The sequence below is a fragment of the Eubalaena glacialis genome, chromosome 1 (genome assembly GCF_028564815.1).
Source record: "Eubalaena glacialis isolate mEubGla1 chromosome 1, mEubGla1.1.hap2.+ XY, whole genome shotgun sequence".
In the NCBI taxonomy this organism is placed as follows: domain Eukaryota; kingdom Metazoa; phylum Chordata; class Mammalia; order Artiodactyla; family Balaenidae; genus Eubalaena; species Eubalaena glacialis.
Window position 1 is genome coordinate 33120564 of NC_083716.1, and position 19859 is coordinate 33140422.

Genomic DNA, 19859 nt, shown 5'->3' on the forward strand with positions numbered 1-19859 from the left:
CTATCATTTCTTACCTGCATTAGGTACAAAAGAAGGAAAGTCTGAGACTGGCTCAGCAAATACTGACGTTTTTTATTTCGAACACGTGGAGGACAAATGGCCATGTATTGGCTTACACTAATCATTCCACTCTGTTTCACAGTGATAACATAGTACCAACTCTTAGGTAAGTATGAGCATATGTGGCAGTCAGTACAAGTGTTACAGAATATAAAGACAGCACATACATCTGTGCAGTAAAACTCAGTAAACTTTCTTTTTTTTTTTTTAAACTATTTCTAATTTACTTTTTTTTTTTTTAATTAGGGAGGAGTTTTACTATTTTTATTTATTTATTTTATTTTTGGCTGTGTTGGGTCTTCATTTCTGTGCGAGGGCTTTCTCTAGTTGTGGCAAGTGGGGTCCACTCTTCATCGCGGTGCGCGGGCCTCTCACTATCGCGGCCTCTCTTGTTGCGGAGCACAGGCTCCAGACGCGCAGGCTCAGTAGTTGTGGCTCACGGGCCCAGTTGCTCCGCGGCATGTGGGATCCTTCCAGACCAGGGCTCGAACCCGCGTCCCCTGCATTAGCAGGCAGATTCTCAACCACTGCGCCACCAGGGAAGCCCAGTAAACTTTCTTTTAATGGAGGTTGGATATTTGCTGGATATTGAGAGAATGTGGAGATATGAGATGGGAGGTCAGAAAGAGCATCCCTGGTAGCGAGGAGGAGGTGAATGACGCCCCAAAGGAGAGTGAGTTACAGACAACAGCACGGCAGCAGCCAGATAGTCTGCCCTTCATCACACAGGAATGAAGCAGAGCTGGTATGAGGGCAAAACACGGCCAAACCCACTAGAAATTGGGGTGGTGTTGATGTCCTTTGGGTCAACCACAGATTTCAGGGTAAATTTCTGTAAAATGCTGGTCAGGAATAAAAACAGCTCCATGCGGACCAGGCCTTCTCCCATACAATTTCGTTTTCCCAAAAATAACACACATAGGGTATCTGTTCCCTGAACACTGTGTTTTGAACTGTCACAAAATGTAAGAATGACTGAACAGATGGTGGGCTGGAAGGATGGTTAGATAGGCAGATGGACAGAAGGACAGACACACTCGCTATTCACCTAATATCTTCATGGGAACCTTTCATTCAACAAATATTGAGTGTCAGCTCTACATCAAGCACTTCATCATGCATTCCCACATTATAACTGCTCTTTTCCATTTCTAATTTCCATTAATCTTTGTAGAAACACCCCCACTCTGCTTGTCCAGATGAGTTGAAAGAAGAAGGACTGAGAGGAGGGAACTCATATATATGTGTTTCCCTTTCTACCTCTGGCACAAAATTCAGCCAAAGGTTTTTTTTCCTTCATGTGCTTTCAAAATCTCATGTCTAAATGTGTCACTCTCCCACTTTAAAATATTAAATGTCACTCCCATCTGTTTCATGAGATGAGGTCCAAATGGGTTGAGCTGGCCCTTTATATTCTGTTCCCAGCATGATGCTCCGTATCATTCCATCCATTCTTCATACCATCTACTCTCAACGCTAGCCATATCCACTCTTCATCAATCTCCAACACACCATGAAGTTCCTAGCTTTGTCTCATGCTGTTCCATTTGGTTAAGATGCATTTCTCTTATCCTTCCTTCAGGACCTATGTCCCATGTCATTTCCTCTTTATGATTTCTGTGATCTTCACAGGCAGTAGAATCTTGCCCTCTCTGGGTTTCTTCAACATCACATTCATGCTTCAACTGAAGCATCAATCACCTTGAATCATAATTCTCTGTTTATTTATTTTTCTGCTATGCTAAAATATGTGCTTTTGAAGGGAAGACTCGGTCCTCGACACCTTGGTATATACAGAGCAAGACCCAAAGCAGGCATCAAAAGCCATCAAATACATGAAGGTGAGTCCGTGGCCAGAGACTCAGCACACACTGTAGCTGTGGGGACCCAATATCCAAGACTTAGATCATGAGTGGAGGAAGATCACGGTGCTCTGGAACCACTGCAGAGTATCCTGCCACATTCCCAAGGACTCCCTGACACTGCAGTTGGCAGGTTCTGACCTTCTCAATCTAGAGGAAATGTCCTGCTCCTGTGAAAGTGCCCTGCCCTCTCTTCTTACCTTACTCCTGTGAGGCAGCTCAAATTCGCTTTCTTCTGTTTGAACGTTCCTTATTCCATTTTATGCCTCACTGTGGCGAATGAGTGAGCAGAAAACAGGCAGCTTCCCCTTCTGGTCTCATGAGCAGCCTGTGCTTTCCTCTCTCACAGCATTATTCAATGTTCTCTTTACTAATCTGTTTCCCTAACTAGGATGTGAGCCACTTTGGTGCCCATTCTGTGCTTGTGGATACTTTTAACCCCAGAGCTCAGCCTGCGGAGTCAGGGGTATCACATAGCAAATACTCAAACTTATGAACTTATGTACGTTTCTGATGGCAGCCAAGGAAAGTCTAAATGAGTTTCACCTGCTAAGAGGAGCTCTTAGGTAGCTCAGTGATACAGCTAGAGGCATAATTCAATCAACCTATTTTCTAGCTTTCTCACTTTGGAAGAACTGGGTCACCTCCCTGAAGTTCCAATACTGCGGATGTATGGTGAGGGGAGGAAGCGCATGGGCATTGGAAGTGGTCCTCGTGATCATGGACAAAGAGCCTTTCTACCAGCCCCAGGGTGGGCATCATTAAGTTCCAACCAATTCCAGAAAGGTGTCTTGTTCCCTAAGTACCTAAGGAAATTCATTTTTATTACCTGCTGAGAAAGCCATGAAGTAGTCACTCTTCTTAAAGTTGCCACTCTCATCCAGGAAGTAGACTGGGTCAAACACCTCTGGGTTGGGGAATTCTTTGTCATCATGTAGCACAGAACTCAGCAATGTTACTATAGTCGTGCCCTGGAATGAAAGATGAAGATAAATGAATTATAAAGAGGTCGTGGAGCGGTAGAAATGTTACAAGTCATTTAGTCCCATCTTTTGATCTAGAGATGAGGAGTCCCAGGTCCAAAGAAGGGCAGCGGCAATTCCAGACAGACAGACCAAGTAACAAACAGGGATGACTTTAAGACCAGTGGCAGCGATGTTACTAAAGTGGCCTCCAATAGCATTTGAAGCACTGAGTACTTGGTTACTTGGGTGCTAGATCTCTGAATCCCCTTTACTTATCACAATGTTTGGACACTGCTGTCTGTATCCCACCCTTGGCTCTATTTCATCATTTCAGCTTTCTTACATCTCATTTGTGGATTATAGTTTAAAATGGAAGCCTCTGAGGGCTCTTGAAAAGTCAGATGTATTTGGAATCTGTTTATAGGGCTTTTTAAAATAGAGGTCTGATCTGATTTAAAATGGCATCTGGCAAATCCATATAGACAGAGACAGATTAGTGGCTGTCGGGGGCTGGAAGGAGTGAGGAATGGGCAATGACTGCTTAACGGGTGGTGGATTTCCTTTTGCAGTGATGAAAATGTTCTGGAACTAGATAGTAGCTATGGTTGCACAACATTGTGACTGTACTAAATTTCACTTAATTGTACACTTTAAAATAGCTAAAATGGTCATTTTTATGTTATACTTATTTTACCACAGTAAGAAAGAAAATTTTCCCAAGAGGAAAAGTGACTTCTTAGATAATATCAACAAGTACACTAACAACTACTGAGCATTTATCTTTGGGATGAAATTTGTTTCTCTCAATTTTAAAATGTGGGGGGAACACTTAGTTATGGATGAATTCTAGATTAAAAAAACAAAGAGAGATGATAAAATTAGAAAAATTCTCATTTTTCAACAATTCAGGTAAACATCATCAATTAATGCTAAACCTGTTGGATGAATGATTTGGGAAACAGTATATTCACAAGGTCTTAAAGTACCATGCCATAGATTTTTAATTAATTACCTATGAAAACAGAACCTCAGCAATGGAGAGATATGGCAGATTTCTCCTTCATAAGTGATCACCTTAGCATCACCCATAATGGGATAAGCTGACATTACATGTCTTCAGCCGAAATGTGATGCAGTGGGACATACACAACATCACCTAAGTAACTTTCTTGCCAAATACACACAACCGGAATCTAATCTCAAGAAAACAATCACATAAAGCCAGACTGAGGAACGTTTAACATGACAGTTGTCCTGGACTCTTCGAAATTGTCAATGTATTAAAATGAAATAAACATAGGAAAAGGAACTGTTCTTGATAACAGGGGAGTAAAGGGGCAGATAATCAAATTAAATACTTGTTCCTTGATTGGACACTAGATGCCCCTTCAAAAAAAGCTACACAAGATATTTTAGGATAATTGAGAAAATGTAATTATAGTATATATATATATTAGAAAAAAATATTGCATAGATGATAATTCCTTTAGTGTGAATGCTTTTATTGTTATGTAGATAAAGTCCTTGTTCACTTGTTCTTAGAAGATACACACTGAAGTATTTAGGTGTTAAGTGTGATAGACAGATGATAGATAGACAGGTAGTTAAAATATAGATATATACACAATTTCATATATATTTCATATATATATATCCATTGTACATTTAAATACTATTTAAATTTTAAAATCTTTTAAATTCAAAATTGGGGGTAATTGCACCCCTTAAGTTTATTGTATTTAAGGTCTATAATTTTGTTTTTAAAATTATTGCCTTGTATATTTTAAAACAAATAATACAGGAAAATGTTACTTTAAGATTTTAAAAGCAGGTATATTTTCAGCAAATGGTGCTGGGACAAGTAGATAACCATAAAGAAAAGAAATGAAATATGATCATTACTTCACTCCATAAGTAAAAATGAACTTTAAATGGATCATAGAGCTAAATATAAACGCTAAAAGTATAAAACTTGAAAAAGAAAAGCATAAATATTTGATAGCATGTGCTGGAAAATAAATATGACACAAAAGCCCAACTCATAAGAGAAATAATTGATAAATTGGACTTCATAAAAATTTTAAACTATGCTTTTTTTTTAAACTTCTGCTTCTTGAAAGACATTCTTAGAAACCAAATAAAGAAAGAAAAAGACACAAACCGGGAGTAAACATTTGCAACACTGAGACATGACAAAGGGATTGCATACAAAATACATAAAGAACTGCAATAATTAAATAATAAAGCAAACAACCCAATAAAAAATAGGACTTTGAGCAAACACTATCAGTGAACACATACGAATGGCCAATCAACACATGAAAAGAAGCCAAATATCATTATTCACCGAGAAAATAGAAGTAAAACTAAATGAGATATCACTACACAACCACTTCAGTGTCTAAAATTTAGAGGGTGCGGCGGCAAGTGTTGGGGCGCGGAAGTCGGTGGGCACACAGACGGCGCACCCAGGTTCCATTCAGGGCCAGCGGCCACGTGCTTGCCCGCGACCCGGCCTCTTAGCCACAATGCAAACCGTAAACAACACAACAGTGTGGGGAGGAGCCTTTGCCTCTCGAGCTTTCTTTGCCTAGTCTCCGGCCTCATGACGCCTCAGGCGAAGGGCCGTCTTTCCGCGCCCAGTTCCCGCGGCCGCGCAGGACGCGCAACTGTGCCACCGGCTCCGGAGCTGCGAGCGCTGCCAGCCTGTCGCGCCAGGATGGGGGATGAGCAAGTCGGGCGCTATACCTGGTCCAGGCAGCGCCGCCCCACCTGCCCTGCGCCCTCGAAGGGGAGGCTCGTGTCACAGGCTGGACCACGTCGCACAGCGCCTCGCTGCCGCCAACCCCTAGGCACTCCCTGTGCTGAAAAAAAGCGCGTTCGGGGAGGCCACCGCTTCAGCAGTGAGGCCTGCCTCCACCCGCCGTCTGGCCCTGTCTGCGCGGGATCCGGAGCTGGTTTCCAGCCGGGCTGAGCCTCAGCCCGCACGGGGACTATGGGCACCACCAGCGAGCGGAAAGGGGTGCGGCTCCACGGGGCTGCGCCAAGGTCCCGACCTTTAACCCCTGATCCCCGCCCCACCTTCCACGTGGGGCGAGCCAGACGTCTGACGCGCGCCTGCAAGCTCTTCCACGGAAAAGCGAGAAAACCTCCAGCGTTAGCACACCGGACAATCAGTTCCACCAAAGTTAACAACGATGCTTTAAATGTTTTATTTTTTTCGCTTCAAAAATATTTACAGATCTGAAATCTCTCCCCTTTCACCCCTACCCATACTCAGGACAAGAGAAACGGAAAGAGGCGTAGAGATGATTGTTGAAAGCCCCCAAGGGCCGGCTTGGCCGGCCATGTGTGCGTGCACATAAATACAGGTGTGTATGTGGGGAGAGGCGTGTACTTGGTTTGGTGTTTTTCTGAATTTTTTTTTTCCCTACCAGTCAATATCGTTCTGGCCAAAACTCCCTTTCCCACCACCACCCAAGAACAGCCCCTCCAAAATGGTTTTCAAAACGTATTGGATTGTTTTGGGTAGAATGCAGGTGATCTGGCTGGAGGAATGCCGATAAATACCAGAAACAATCAAAACAAAAAATAGGGCAGAGGCCATAAATAATAATAAATTAAAAATAAAATAAAATTTAAGAACACTAACAACGGCAAGTGTTGGAGGGTACCTACCTCCAGCAACTGGAACTTTCATATATTGCTAGTAGGAAGGAAAAATGTCACAGCCGTATTAGAAAACAGTTTGGTGGGTTTTTTAAATAAAGTTAAACATTTAAGCAACATTCCCACTCCTCGGTATTTACCCAAAAGAAATGAAAATTTATGTCCACACAAAAACCTGTATGCAAATGTTTAAAGCACCTTTATTCAAATAGCCCAAAACTGGAAGCAACCCAAATATCCATCAATTAGTTAATGAATAAACAATTTGTGGCACTCCACATGATGGATTACTCATCGATAAAGAAGGAATAATCCAGGGCTTCCCTGGTGGCGCAGTGGTTGGGAGTCTGCCTGCCAATGCAGGGGACGCGGGTTCGAGCCCTGGTCTGGGAGGATCCCACATGCCGCGGAGCAACTGGGCCCGTGAGCCACAACTACTGAGCCTGCGCGTCTGGAGCCTGTGCTCCGCAACAAGAGAGGCCGCGACAGTGAGAGGCCCGCACACCGCGATGAGGAGTGGCCCCCGCTTGCCACAACTAGAGAAAGCCTTCGCACAGAAACGAAGACCCAACACAGCCATAAATAAATAAATAAATAAAGTCTTAAAAAAAAAAAAAAAAGAATTGCATTCATTAAAAAAAAAAAAAGGAATAATCCAATGATACATGCAATAACAAGGATGAATCTCAAACATATTCTGCCACATAAAAAAGAGATAAAGGCATATATTGATTACAAGTTATTTCATTTATGTCACATTATATTGCACTCCTGAAAAGGCAAAACTGTAGGACCAAAAGCAGATCAGTGGTTACCAAGGGCAAGAACTGGGGGAAATGGATTGTTTGCAAAAGGAGAATAAGGAAACTCTTTGAGATGATGAAAATGTTTTATATCTTAGTTGTGGTGGTAGTTACATAACTTCACATACTGGTCAAAACTCTTTAGACTCTACACTTAGAAAGGTGATTTTTCTTCTACATAACTTATACCGCAAGTAAAAAATAGAGGAATACATTGTCACAAAAAGCACATATGGTAAAAAGTAAGTCTCCTTCCCATCTAACTACACAAACTTATTTAGACTTTCCAAAAACAACCATTCCCACCAACTAGTTATATACCTTCCAGAGATATTATGCATATCAGGCAGATAATCCTATATACATTTATGCCACTTATCACTTTCTTCTTTTTTTACCCAATGACAAGCATCCAGTGGATCTTGATTTTTTTCTTTAATTAAAATAAGTTAGGGACTTCCCTGGTGGTGCAGTGGTTAAGAATCCGCCTGCTAATGCAGGGGACATGGGTTCGAGCCCTGGTCCGGGAAGATCCCACATGTTGTGTAGCAACTAAGCCCGTATGCCACAACTACTGAGCCTGCGCTCTAGAGCCCGCGAGCCACAACTACTGAGCCCGCGTGTTGCAACAACTGAAGCCCGTGTGCCTAGAGCCTGTGCTCCGCAACAAGAGAAGCCACTGCAATGAGAAGCCCGTGCACCGTCACCAGAGAAAGCCCGCGTGCAGCAACAAAGACCAAACGTAGCCAAAAATAAATTAATTAATTTAAAAATAATAATAATTTAGATAGTGTCCCATGTCAACACATATACAACTGCCTTATCATGCTACATAATATAAATGTGCCATTACACTACTAATGAACATTTAGATAGCTCAAAATATTTTTTCATTACAAGCAATGATGCAAGGATGAATTTTTTGGACATTCCTTCATTAGCACTTGTAGTAGATTCTAAGAATTATAATTCTTGCATTATAAGATACCATATTTTATTTTTTAATAGATATTGCCAAAATGTCCCCCCCCAAAAAAGATGTACTTATTTATAATCCTGCCAGTGGCACTTGAAAGTACTTGTTTACACATATCCTCTCTAATAAAAGGTTTTCTCAGCCTTTGACTTCATCACACTGATATATGAAAATAGTGTCTCATAGTTTTAGCTTGTATTTTGCATGTTACCTGGTTTAATTCTTGCAACATTTTGAGGTAAACGAGGTTAGTTTTATCAACAGTTCACAAATGTCTTCAGCAGGACATGAATATTCACATAAAGTAGCATAAATAAGGAATATAGATTCACTTCAGTTCAAGTAAGGTTTTGACCACCAAATGAAATTGCATCAAACTTATATTTGTTTTCAATTTTCCAGGTTTTTAGTATTGCAGAATTAAGGAGGAGGGATTTCTAAACCCACGTTACAGGAAAAAAAACAAACTTAGATCAGCTCTAACACAGTAGCTTTCGGTGATCCATGGCTATGTATATTTAAAGTAGAGCTAATCAAAAGTAAATAAAATTTAAAATTCAGTTCCTCAGTTGCACTGATCACATTTCAGGCACCCACTAGGCACATGTGGCTAGTGGCTACCATATGGGACAACGCAGATATGCACAATTCCCTCTTCCCCAGAAGATAGCAATAGTAATTTCAACCTTAATAAACTCACGATCCTTTTCCCCTCAAAGTAGACTTTTCAGTCATCTTATTTTTATGTACAATAACATATGCAGGCTTCAAATGGCAGTAACTTGTAGGATACCAACTAGAAAGTCTGAATAAAAATAGAAACCAAGTGTTAGAAAGCACTGGAAAGCTGCAGACAAAAATTAGTCTCCAGATTCCAGAGACAGAAGAAACTAGGAAAGGTAAACTGGCATCTACAGTCAATATTTGACTGTGTTAATATCCAATTCTGAAACAGGAGGTGTTATATAATTCTGTCCGCCTAGTGAAGGAAAGATGAACACTTTCTGGAAGAAGATAAACATCACCTGAGACTGCATTTTTTTTCTTATGCAATATCTGAGCTTAAGCAAAACTTATCAGGTACAGGGAAGACAGAACTAAGAAAACACCAAAAGAAAAGAAAAGGAGGCAATTATATATATATAATAAAAATATACCCATAATATGGAAAGTTACCCACCTTATTTTATGAGGCCAGCATTACCTTGATATCAGAAGTCTGATTAAAAATTCTTTGAGAAAGAGTAATTGCAGACCAGTCTCTTGTGAATATAAATACAAATGTTCTCAATAAAATGTAGCAAACCAAATTGAGCTTTTTATATATGAGAGACAGACACAGACCCCGACAGAGAGACAGAGAGAATAAAATATATGCCATATAAACAAATGCAGAGAATACATTTGGTCAAGTTTTGTACACATGTTTATGAAAAAATTATACAGATTGCGAAGAGCAGGGGACGTGAAAATGGGGAGTTTCTAATCAATGGGTATAAAGTGGTTGCTGGGGGTTTGGGGGAGAGAGGGATGAAGATACAGAACACAGAGGATTTCTAGAGCAGTGAAACTACTCTATATGATACCACAATGATGGATACATGTCATTATACACTTGCCCAAACTCATAGAATGTACAACATCAAGAGTGAACCCTAATGAAAATGATGAACTTTGGATGCTAATGATGTGCCAATATAGGCTCATCAACGGTAAAAAATGCACCACTCTGGTAGAGGATATTGACAATGGGTGAGGCTATCTATGCATGTGTCGAGGCAGGGAGTATATAGGAAATCTCTGTATCTTCAGCTTAATATTGCTGTGAACCCAAAACTGCTCTTAAAAAATAAAGTTCATCCCAAAATATCATACAAAAATAAGATTAGGAATATTTCCCTGATCTGCTTTTTTTAATATTTACAAAAATATACATAAAATATCATTCTCAATGATGAGATATTAAGCCCTCACCTCTTCCTGGATATCATAAATTAAACAATGGCCACTATCACCACTTCTGTTCAACACTATCCTGGAAATCCTGCCAGTGTGATAATGCAATAAAGAAAATTAAAGTCATGAGAATTGGAAGATAAAGGATAAAACAAATATTAAACCAGGTGGCAAAATTGTATATACAAAAATTATGAATCAATCCACAAACAAATTATTAGCAATGATAAATGAATTTGGAAAGGTTGCTAGATATAAGGTCATCAAAATAAAATCAAATATATTTCCATATAGCAAAAAAGTGGAAAAGGCATTTTTTTTTTTTTTTTTTAATTTTATTTATTTATTTATTTATTTATGGCTGTGTTGGGTCTTCGTTTCTGTGCGAGGGCTTTCTCTAGTTGCGGCAAGTGGGGGCCACTCTTCATCGCGGTGCGCAGGCCTCTCACCATCGCGGCCTCTCTTGTTGCGGGGCACAGGCTCCAGATGCGCAGGCTCAGCAATTGTGGCTCACGGGCCTAGTTGCTCTGCGGCATGTGGGATCTTCCCAGACCAGGGCTCGAACCCGTGTCCCCTGCATTGGCAGGCAGATTCTCAACCACTGTGCCACCAGGGAAGCCCGAAAAGGCATTTTTAAAATTATACAATGTAGGGACTTCCTTGGTGGTCCAGGGGTTGAGACTCCGCACTTCCAATGCAAGGGGCGCGGGTTTGATCCCTGGTCCGGGAACTAAGATCCCACATGCACCGTGGCATGACCAAAAAATAAAAAACAAAAACAAAATAAAATTATACAATGTATAATAACATCAGAAATATTATTTATCTGAGAAAAACATAACAGATGTGCAAGCCACTGTACTGAAAACAAAACAGTACTGAAAAATTAAAGAAAGCCCAAATAAATTATATCTGTGAATTGAAAGATTCAACATGTCAGGATGTCAATTCTTTCCAAACTGATTTAATATCAACCTGATAAAAATCATAGCTGAGTGTTTTGGGTAATTGACAAATGGATACTAAAATTTATCTGGAAATGTAAACTGCTAAGAGTAGCCAAAACAATATTAAAGAAGCAGAACAAATTTGGGAAACTTAGCCAGATAATCAAGATCTGTCATAAAGGTTTATAGCCACAAATTGGAAACAACACAAAACCCATCAGGCTACCCCACGCATGACTTTTGCAATTCTCTCATCTTAAGGACTGCAACCACACTGTGAATATGGGAACTTCAAGAGCACTGAGGTCACAGCAGGAGAAACAAATCTTACCCTGGGGATGAAATAGTTTCTGATTTTAACGTCACGGGTCACTGCATGGGGCAGGTTGGTGGGGATAAGGTCAATGTATCTCTGGATCTCATGCACCACAGCATCCATGTAGGGCATGTGGCTCCTGTCCTGCATGCAGGGACTCTGGTGTCTGCCAATCACACAGTCAATCTCTTTCTGGACTTTAGCTGATAAGACACAAGTGAGACTGATGGAAAAACAGGAAAATACATACCACATTTGCATACCAATTCAGAGTTACATAAAGCTCTGTGAAGGTGTTCCAACATCATTATAAACATCAATTATATGCCCAGAAGGACACCTAGACATACAGAGTGAGTTGCCATAATGTAGGTACAAATGACTTTCATACAAGCTAGGCTTTGAGATAAATCTGTGTACACCTATATATTAGCATACAGGATCATTAATACAAATAGAAATTATGAAATGCTTCAAATATAAATATTACATTATTAACTCAAGAAATTACTGTCCTCGCAGAAAGAAAAAACAGGAATCAAGTACTAATTTCATTTTAAAAATCAAATTCTGGGGCTTCCCTGGGGCGCAGTGGTTAGGAATCCGCCTGCCAATGCAGGGGACACGGGTTCGTGCCCCGGTCCGGGAAGATCCCACATGCCGCGGAGCGGCTAGGCCCGTGAGCCACAACTACTGAGCCTGCGCGTCTGGAGCCTGTGCTCCGCAACGGGAGAGGCCGCGACAGTGAGAGGCCCGCGCACCGCGATGAAGAGTGGCCCCTGCTCGCCGCAACTAGAGAAAGCCCTAGCACAGAAACGAAGACCCAACACAGCCAAAATAAATAAATTAATTAATTAATTTAAAAAAAAAATCAAATTCTGTAACTGATGTATATGTATGTATGGTTTGTGTGACTGTACATGTGTTGTGTGTGTATTTATTTGCAACTTTCAATGCTATCTTCTTTAATCCTCATACTCCCCAAAGGTGGCCACTTTGAAACATTCTAGCAGTTTCTTCTGAAATTTAAATTTCATATTTCTAAATAATTACTAGGGCTTCCCTGGTGGTGCAGTGGTTAAAGAATCCGCCTGCCAATGCAGGGGACACGGGTTCGAGCCCTGGTCCGGGAAGATCCCACATGCCGCGGAGCAACTAAGCCCGTGCACCACAACTACTGAGCCTGCACTCTAGAGCCTGCAAGCCACAACTACTGAGCCCACGTGCCTAGAGCCCATGCTCCGCAACAAGAGAAGCCACCACAATGAGAAGCCCTCGCACCGCAACGAAGAGTAGCCCCCACTCGCCACAACTAGAGAAAGCCTGCACACAGCAATGAAGACTCAATGCAGCCAAAAATAAAAAAATAAATAAAATAAATAAATTTATTTTAAAAATTACTACTTTTATTTCCTGATTTATCCATTTTTAGACAATGTATAATCACTTTCTGGTAAGTGAATGAGGGCTTACATCTCAACTACCACCCCATACAAAATAAGTACCCACAAACAGATACATACACACACACACACACACACACACACACAAAACTTCCCCTCACTCAATTTTCCCCAATATATTTATATCACAATTTTTTATTATATCACTATTCATTGTTTATATCATTATGACTATGTAAATACTGTACAAGTAAGACAACTATGATTATGTTGACTCTTTTGTACATTCTTGGTCTTTTAACACATATTTCAATTCCTAATTTTTAGATGCCAATTTAGAATTATTGCAAATGCTCAGGCAGATGTTTCAAACTCTTAGTAATTAATTTTCTAATTACTGGGAAGCCTCAATTTATCATTTCTCTTTTGTTCTTGGTGTCTCCTCTCCCATCTGCTTTATCCACCGAGTCCATTTTGAAATAGATGTTTTCTAAACCTTGTGCCCAGCGCCCTCTCTGAAACCTCCATTTTCCTACATGAGATCTCCTGACTCTTCAGGAATAATTCTCATTTGTAATTAATTTATCATCATTTCAATGGGGTTCTGACCCAGAAAAACATAATTTGCTTAAATATAATTTTTTTAATTTTTAAAAAAATTGTTCATAAAAGTTAAAACTATTGACCTGAAAAGAAATTCTTATGGCAAACACCATTTTTCTGGACTCAGACTTCTGGAATAATAAAATTCCTTTTGCAGTGTGACATAAGTACAACAAAAGAAAATTACAGGCCAATATTCCTGATGAACATAGATGCAAAAATTCTCAACACAATGCTAGCAAACTGAATACAAGAGCACATTAGAAGGATCACATACCATGATTAAGCCGGATTTATCCTTGAGATATATGGGTGGTTCAAAATATGCAAAACAATAAATATGATGCACCACATTAACAGAATAAAGGATAAAAATCATACTGTCATCTCAATAGATGCAGAAAAAACATTGGACAAAATTTAACATCCTTTCATGATAAAAACTCCTCCCAACAAATTATGTATAGAAGGAATGTATCTCAACAAAATAAAGGAATGTATCTCAACGTATATGACAAGCCCAGGGCTAACATACTCAATGGTGAGGGGAGTGACATCAGCATTACAGCAGTGTGAGACACTCCCTTTGTCCCCACCTTCAATCTACAACCAGTTAAACGTCCATAACTCAACAAAGGGAACTCTGCCCAACACACGAGGATGCCAGAGAATTCCACACATCTCTACATTTAAAGGTGGGTGGATTGGAACACATAGAGGAGGCAGAATGGAGGGAACAAGTGAGGCAATGCCTGAGATCCTGGCACCCAGCCATGGCGTCTAAGCCCACAGCCCCAGAGAATCCAGGAGTAGCAGGGGGGGCATTGCACACAATTCTGACCTCCCATTCACAACAGCACCCACAGCCACAGGGAACTGAGAAGTGGCAGCAGGACCTGTGACTCTGTCCCTTCAGCTGTGGAAGCACCTGCAACTCTGGACCCCCACCCTCCCGCCCACAGCAGCAGCACCCATGAACCTGAAAACCCCTAATGGAGCAGAGATGATCATAGCTCCAAGTGCCCTCCAACTCCCACCCTCCCCCCTCGGCAGTGAAGCCCACAGCCCAGACGACCCTGGACAAGGTGCCTGCTGTTCTGGTGCCCCAGGTGGCAATGCCAGCAATAGCAGTGACACCAGCAACAGCAAGGCACCAGTGACAATGTGGCATAAGTAGTGACAATGAGGGCACCGAACAACACCTCTGGCAAAGGCAGTGGGGTGGAAAGTGCCAATTCTCAAATATAGCCAGAGGCAGCTGAAGTAAGAGAAACCAAAAACTTGTGCTATAGTGTCATCTACTGAAAACAAATAAACAAAAAGGCCTCCAATTACAAACCTGTTGAATTGTTAGAAACAAGTTTAAAAGAAAGACAAAACACCTTTACCTAATGAAGAAAGGTGTCTGCTACTTCAAGTGCACCAGTAGAAGAACAACTCATCAAGCACCATCATAACAATGGCATAAAAATTCTCCAGGAGCCAAACTGAAAATCACAGAATATTGAGATCTAATTGATAGACAATTCAAGAGAGCTGTCGTGAAGAAACTCAAACTCAACATGATACAGCAAAACTCAGACAGGCAGTTCAATGAGCTAAGGAATGAAGTTAATGAATAGAAAGAATACCTTACCAAAGAGACTGAAACATTAAAAAAAAAAAATCTGGAGCTGAAGCATGCAATAAATGAGATGAAGAACACATTACAAAGCAGGCGTCCCCAACCCCTGGGCCACCTGTTAGGAATCCGGCCGCACAACAGGAAGTGAGTGGTGGGCCAGTGAGCGAAGCTTCATCTGCCGATCCCCGTCGCTCCCCATCGCTCACATTACTGCCTGAACCATCACCCACCGCCCCCGTTCGTGGAAAAACTGTCTTCCACAAAACCCGTCCCTGATGCCAAAAAGGTTGGGGACCGCTGTTATAAAGCATTGGAAATAGGGCACCCCATGGAAGAGAGAATTAGGGAGCCCAAAGATAGAAATCTAGACATGATTCTGTTTGAAGAGGAGAGAGAAATAAGGTGTTAAAAAAAATTGAAGAAATTCTAAAAGAACTATTGGAATCCATTAGGAAGGACAACATAAGGATAATGGGTATCCCACAAGGAGAAGAGAGGGAGAAGGGAACAGAGAGTTCATTTAAAGAAATAATAACTGAGAACTTCCTAAACCTGGGAAAGGAACTGGATATACAAGTGCATGAAGCTAAGAGAACACCTAATTACCTCAATGCAAAAAGACCTTCTCCAAGACACACTATATTAAAACTGCCAAAAGTCAGTGACAAAGAAATCCCCATATGCTGTTGGTGGAAATGTAAACTGGTTCAGCCACTATGGAAAAGAGTATGGAGATTTCTAATGAAATTAAGAATAGAACTACTATAGGATCCAGCTATTTCATTTCTGGGTATTTATACAAAAAATATGAAAACACTAATTTAAAAAGATATATGCACCCCTATGTTCACTGCAGCATTAAAATAGCCAAGATATGGAAACAACCTATGTGGCCATAAACAGATGAATGGATAAAGATGATGTGGTATATATACAATGCAATACTACTCAGTGAAAGAGAGAGAGAAAGAAAGAAAGAAAGAAAGAAAGAAAGAAAGAAAGAAAGAAAGAAAGAAAGAAAGGAAGGAAGGAAGGAAGGAAGGAAGGAGGGAAGGAGGGAGGGAGGGAGAAAGGAAGGAAAGAAAGAAAGAAATCTTGCCATTTGCAACATGGGTAGACCTTAAGGGTATTATGCTAAGTGAAATGAGCCAGTCAGAGAAAGACAAATACTGTATGGTTCCATTCACATGTGGAATATACAAACAAACAAACAAACATAACAAAAACAAAAACATAGATACACAGAACGGAGTAGTGGTTACCAGAAGGGAAGCAGAGTGGAGGGAGGGCAAGATGGGTAAAGGGGGTCAACTGTATGGTGAACGGATGGAAACTAAACTTTTGGTGGTGAGCACACTGCAGTGTATACAAAATGTGATGTTGTACACATGGAACATATATAATGGTATAAACCAATGTTACCTCAATAAAGCATTTAATTTTAAAATAAATAAATAAGTAAAGAGAAGAGTGGATGGTTAACCAAAAAAAAGGTAAAATGCTACAAGCTATTCTTTCTTTTTTAAGAGGTAAAATATATTTGCTGTATAATTGTATTTATTTTAAACCATTTATAATTTTTAATGAATATTGGAGACCAAATGAAATGTATAGCATGATGTTTTTAATCCAATGAAACAAATAGTACATGAAATTATGACCCCACCATTTTGTTCCTGCTCTTTTGAGCCAGAACCTTTTAACTCTCAGTTTATTAAGGAATATTTTAACCCAATTATACCAACATTGATGGATTTTTATCAAAAGGTGTTTTCTGATATTATTCCAATAAAGCAAATATAATTATTTGATTAATATTACTATAAACTATTCTTCTAAGATCAGGAACCAGACAAGGATGCCTACTCTCCCCACTTTTATTTAACATAGTACTAGAAGTCCTAGCCAAAGCAATTAGACAAGAAAAATAAAGGCATCCATTTTGTAAAGGAAGAAGTTAAATTGTCTCTATTTACAATGACAGGATCTTATATATAGAAAATCCTGAAGACTACACCAAAAACTGTTAGAACTAATAAACAAATTCAGTAAAATAGCAAGATACAACTCAGTGTATAGAAATCAGTTATGTTTCTATATACTAACAATGAACTATCTGAGAGAGAAATGATAAAAATAATCCACTTATAAAACCATCAAAAAGAATAGAACACTTAGTAATAAATTTGACCAAAGAGGTGAAAGATCTGTACATCAGAAACTATAAAACACTGATTAAAAAGAATTGAAGAGAACACAAATAAAAAGATATCCTGCAGTCATGGATTAGAAGAATGAATATTCTCTAAATGTCCACATTACCTAAAGCAATCTACTGATTCAATGTAATCCTTATCAAAATTCTGATGACATTTTCACAGAAATAGAAAAAGAAATCTTAAAATTCATATGGAACCACAAAAAAACCTTGAACAAATCAAACAATCTTGAGAAAGAAAAACAAAGCTGGAGGCACCACACTTTCTGATTTTAAACTATATTACAAAGATACAGTAATAAAAACAGTAGAATGCTGGCATAAAAACAGACACATAGATCAATGGAACAAAATGAATACAGCAGAAATACAGATGGTCCCCAACTTATGACAGTACCATTTACAGTTTTTTCCACTTTACAATGGTAGAAAAGCCATATGCATTGAGTAGAAACTGTACTTGGAACTTTGAATTTTGGTCCTTTCTTAGACTAGCAATATGCAGTATGATACTCTCTCATAATGCTGGGTGGCAGCAGCAAGCCACAGCTCCCAGTCAGCCATGCAATCATGAGGATAAACAACCAATACATTTACAACCACATTCTGTACCCATACAACTATTCTGTTTCTCACTTTCAGTACAGTATTCAATAAATTACATGAGATATTCAATGTTTATAATAAAATAAACTTTGTGGCAGGTGATTTTGCCCAACTATAGACTAATGTATGTGTTCTGAGCATGTTTTAAGGTAGGCTAAACTAAACCATGCTATTTAGTAGGTTAGATGTATTAAGTACATTTTTGATGTATAACATTTTCAACTTAAAATGGGTTCACTGGGATGTAACACCCCATTGTAAGGTGAGAAAGATCTGTAAATCCATGTATCTACAGTCAACTCTCTTTGGCAAGGGTGTCAAGAATACACAGTGGGAAAATGATAGTCTCTTCAATAAATGGTGCTGGTAAAACTGGATATTCACATACAAAAGAATATAATTTGATCCTTATCTTATACCATTCATAAAAATTAATTCAAAATGGATTAAAGACTTAAATGTAAGACCTCAAATCATAAAACTGCTAGTAAAAAACATAGGGAAAAAGTTCCTTGACATGGTCTTGGCAATAATTTTTGATATGACACCAAACACACAGGCAATAAAAGCAAAAATAAACAAGTAAGACTACATCAGTATAAAAAAGCTTCTACACAGGAAAAGGAACAATCAACAAAATGAAAAGGCATCCTACAGAATGGGAGAAAATATTTGTGAACCATATATCTGACAAGGTGTTAATATCCAAATTATATAAGGAACTCAAACAACTCAATAGCTAATAATAATAACAGTAATAATAACCCAATTAAAATGGGCAAAAGACCTGAATAAACATTTTTCCAAAGAAGTTGTACAAATGGCCAACAGGTATACGAAAAGGTACTCAACATCAGGGAAATGAGATATCACCATACACCTGTTAGTATGGCTATTACCAAAAAGACAAGAGATAACAAGTATTAGTGAGGATGTGGAAAAAAGGAAACCCTTATACTCTGTTGATGGAAATGTAAACTGGTATAGCCATCATGGAAAACAGCATAAAAGTTCCTCAAGAAATCAAAAACAGAACTACCATATGATCCAGCAATTTCACTTCTGGGTATATATCCAAAGGAAATGAAATCAGTATCTCAAAGAGATATCTGCATTCCCATGTTCACTGCAACATTATTCACAATAGCCAAGATATGGAAACAACCTAAGTGTCTATCAATGGATAAACAGATACAGAAAAGATGATGTATACAACAATATTATTCAGCCAATAAAGGTGAAAATCCTGCCATTTGCAACAACGTGAATGAACCTGGAGGATATTATGCTAAGAAAAAGTAAGCCAGACACAAAAAGACAAATACTGCATGATCTAACTTACATGTGAAATATAAAAAAGTCAAACTCATAGAAACAAAGAGTGGAGGGGTGGTTGTCAGAGGCTGGGGTGGGGGAAATGGGGAGATGCTGGTCAAAGGGTACAAACTTTCAGTTATAAGATGAACAAGTTCTGGGTATCTAAAGTATCAATACAACATGGTGACCATAGTTAACAATGTTGTCCTGTATACTTGAAATTTGCTAAGAGTAGTTAATTAGCTTGATTGTGGAAATCATTTCACAATTTGATTTCACAATATGAAATCATCATGTTGTACACCTTAAATATATAAATTTATATTTGTTAATTATATCTCAATAAAATGGTAAAAATTAAAGTTGTTCAAAAAGGGAAAAATTCCTTTAGGCACTTCTTTTGTCTAAATAGCATATATCTTTTTCTAAATCTAACCTTATAAAGAACTTCCCAGACTGTGGAAATTTTCTCAGCCTTTCTTACCAGATTTCTAGAATTTATGCTATACTTCAACAAATATAGTTCCCATCCTC

The 19859-nt window shown here is 39.2% G+C and overlaps 1 protein-coding gene across 1 annotated transcript in view; it reads right to left on the reverse strand.

The window, feature by feature from the left end:
• Positions 1-781: 781 nt before the first annotated feature.
• The window catches only part of LOC133091058 (cytochrome P450 2C18-like), a 47705-nt gene continuing 28627 nt past the window's right edge, over positions 782-19859 (reverse strand). The window contains 3 exon segments of the mRNA XM_061189906.1: positions 782-987; positions 2752-2893; positions 11570-11757. Coding sequence (XP_061045889.1) covers positions 782-987; positions 2752-2893; positions 11570-11757 — 536 coding nt within the window.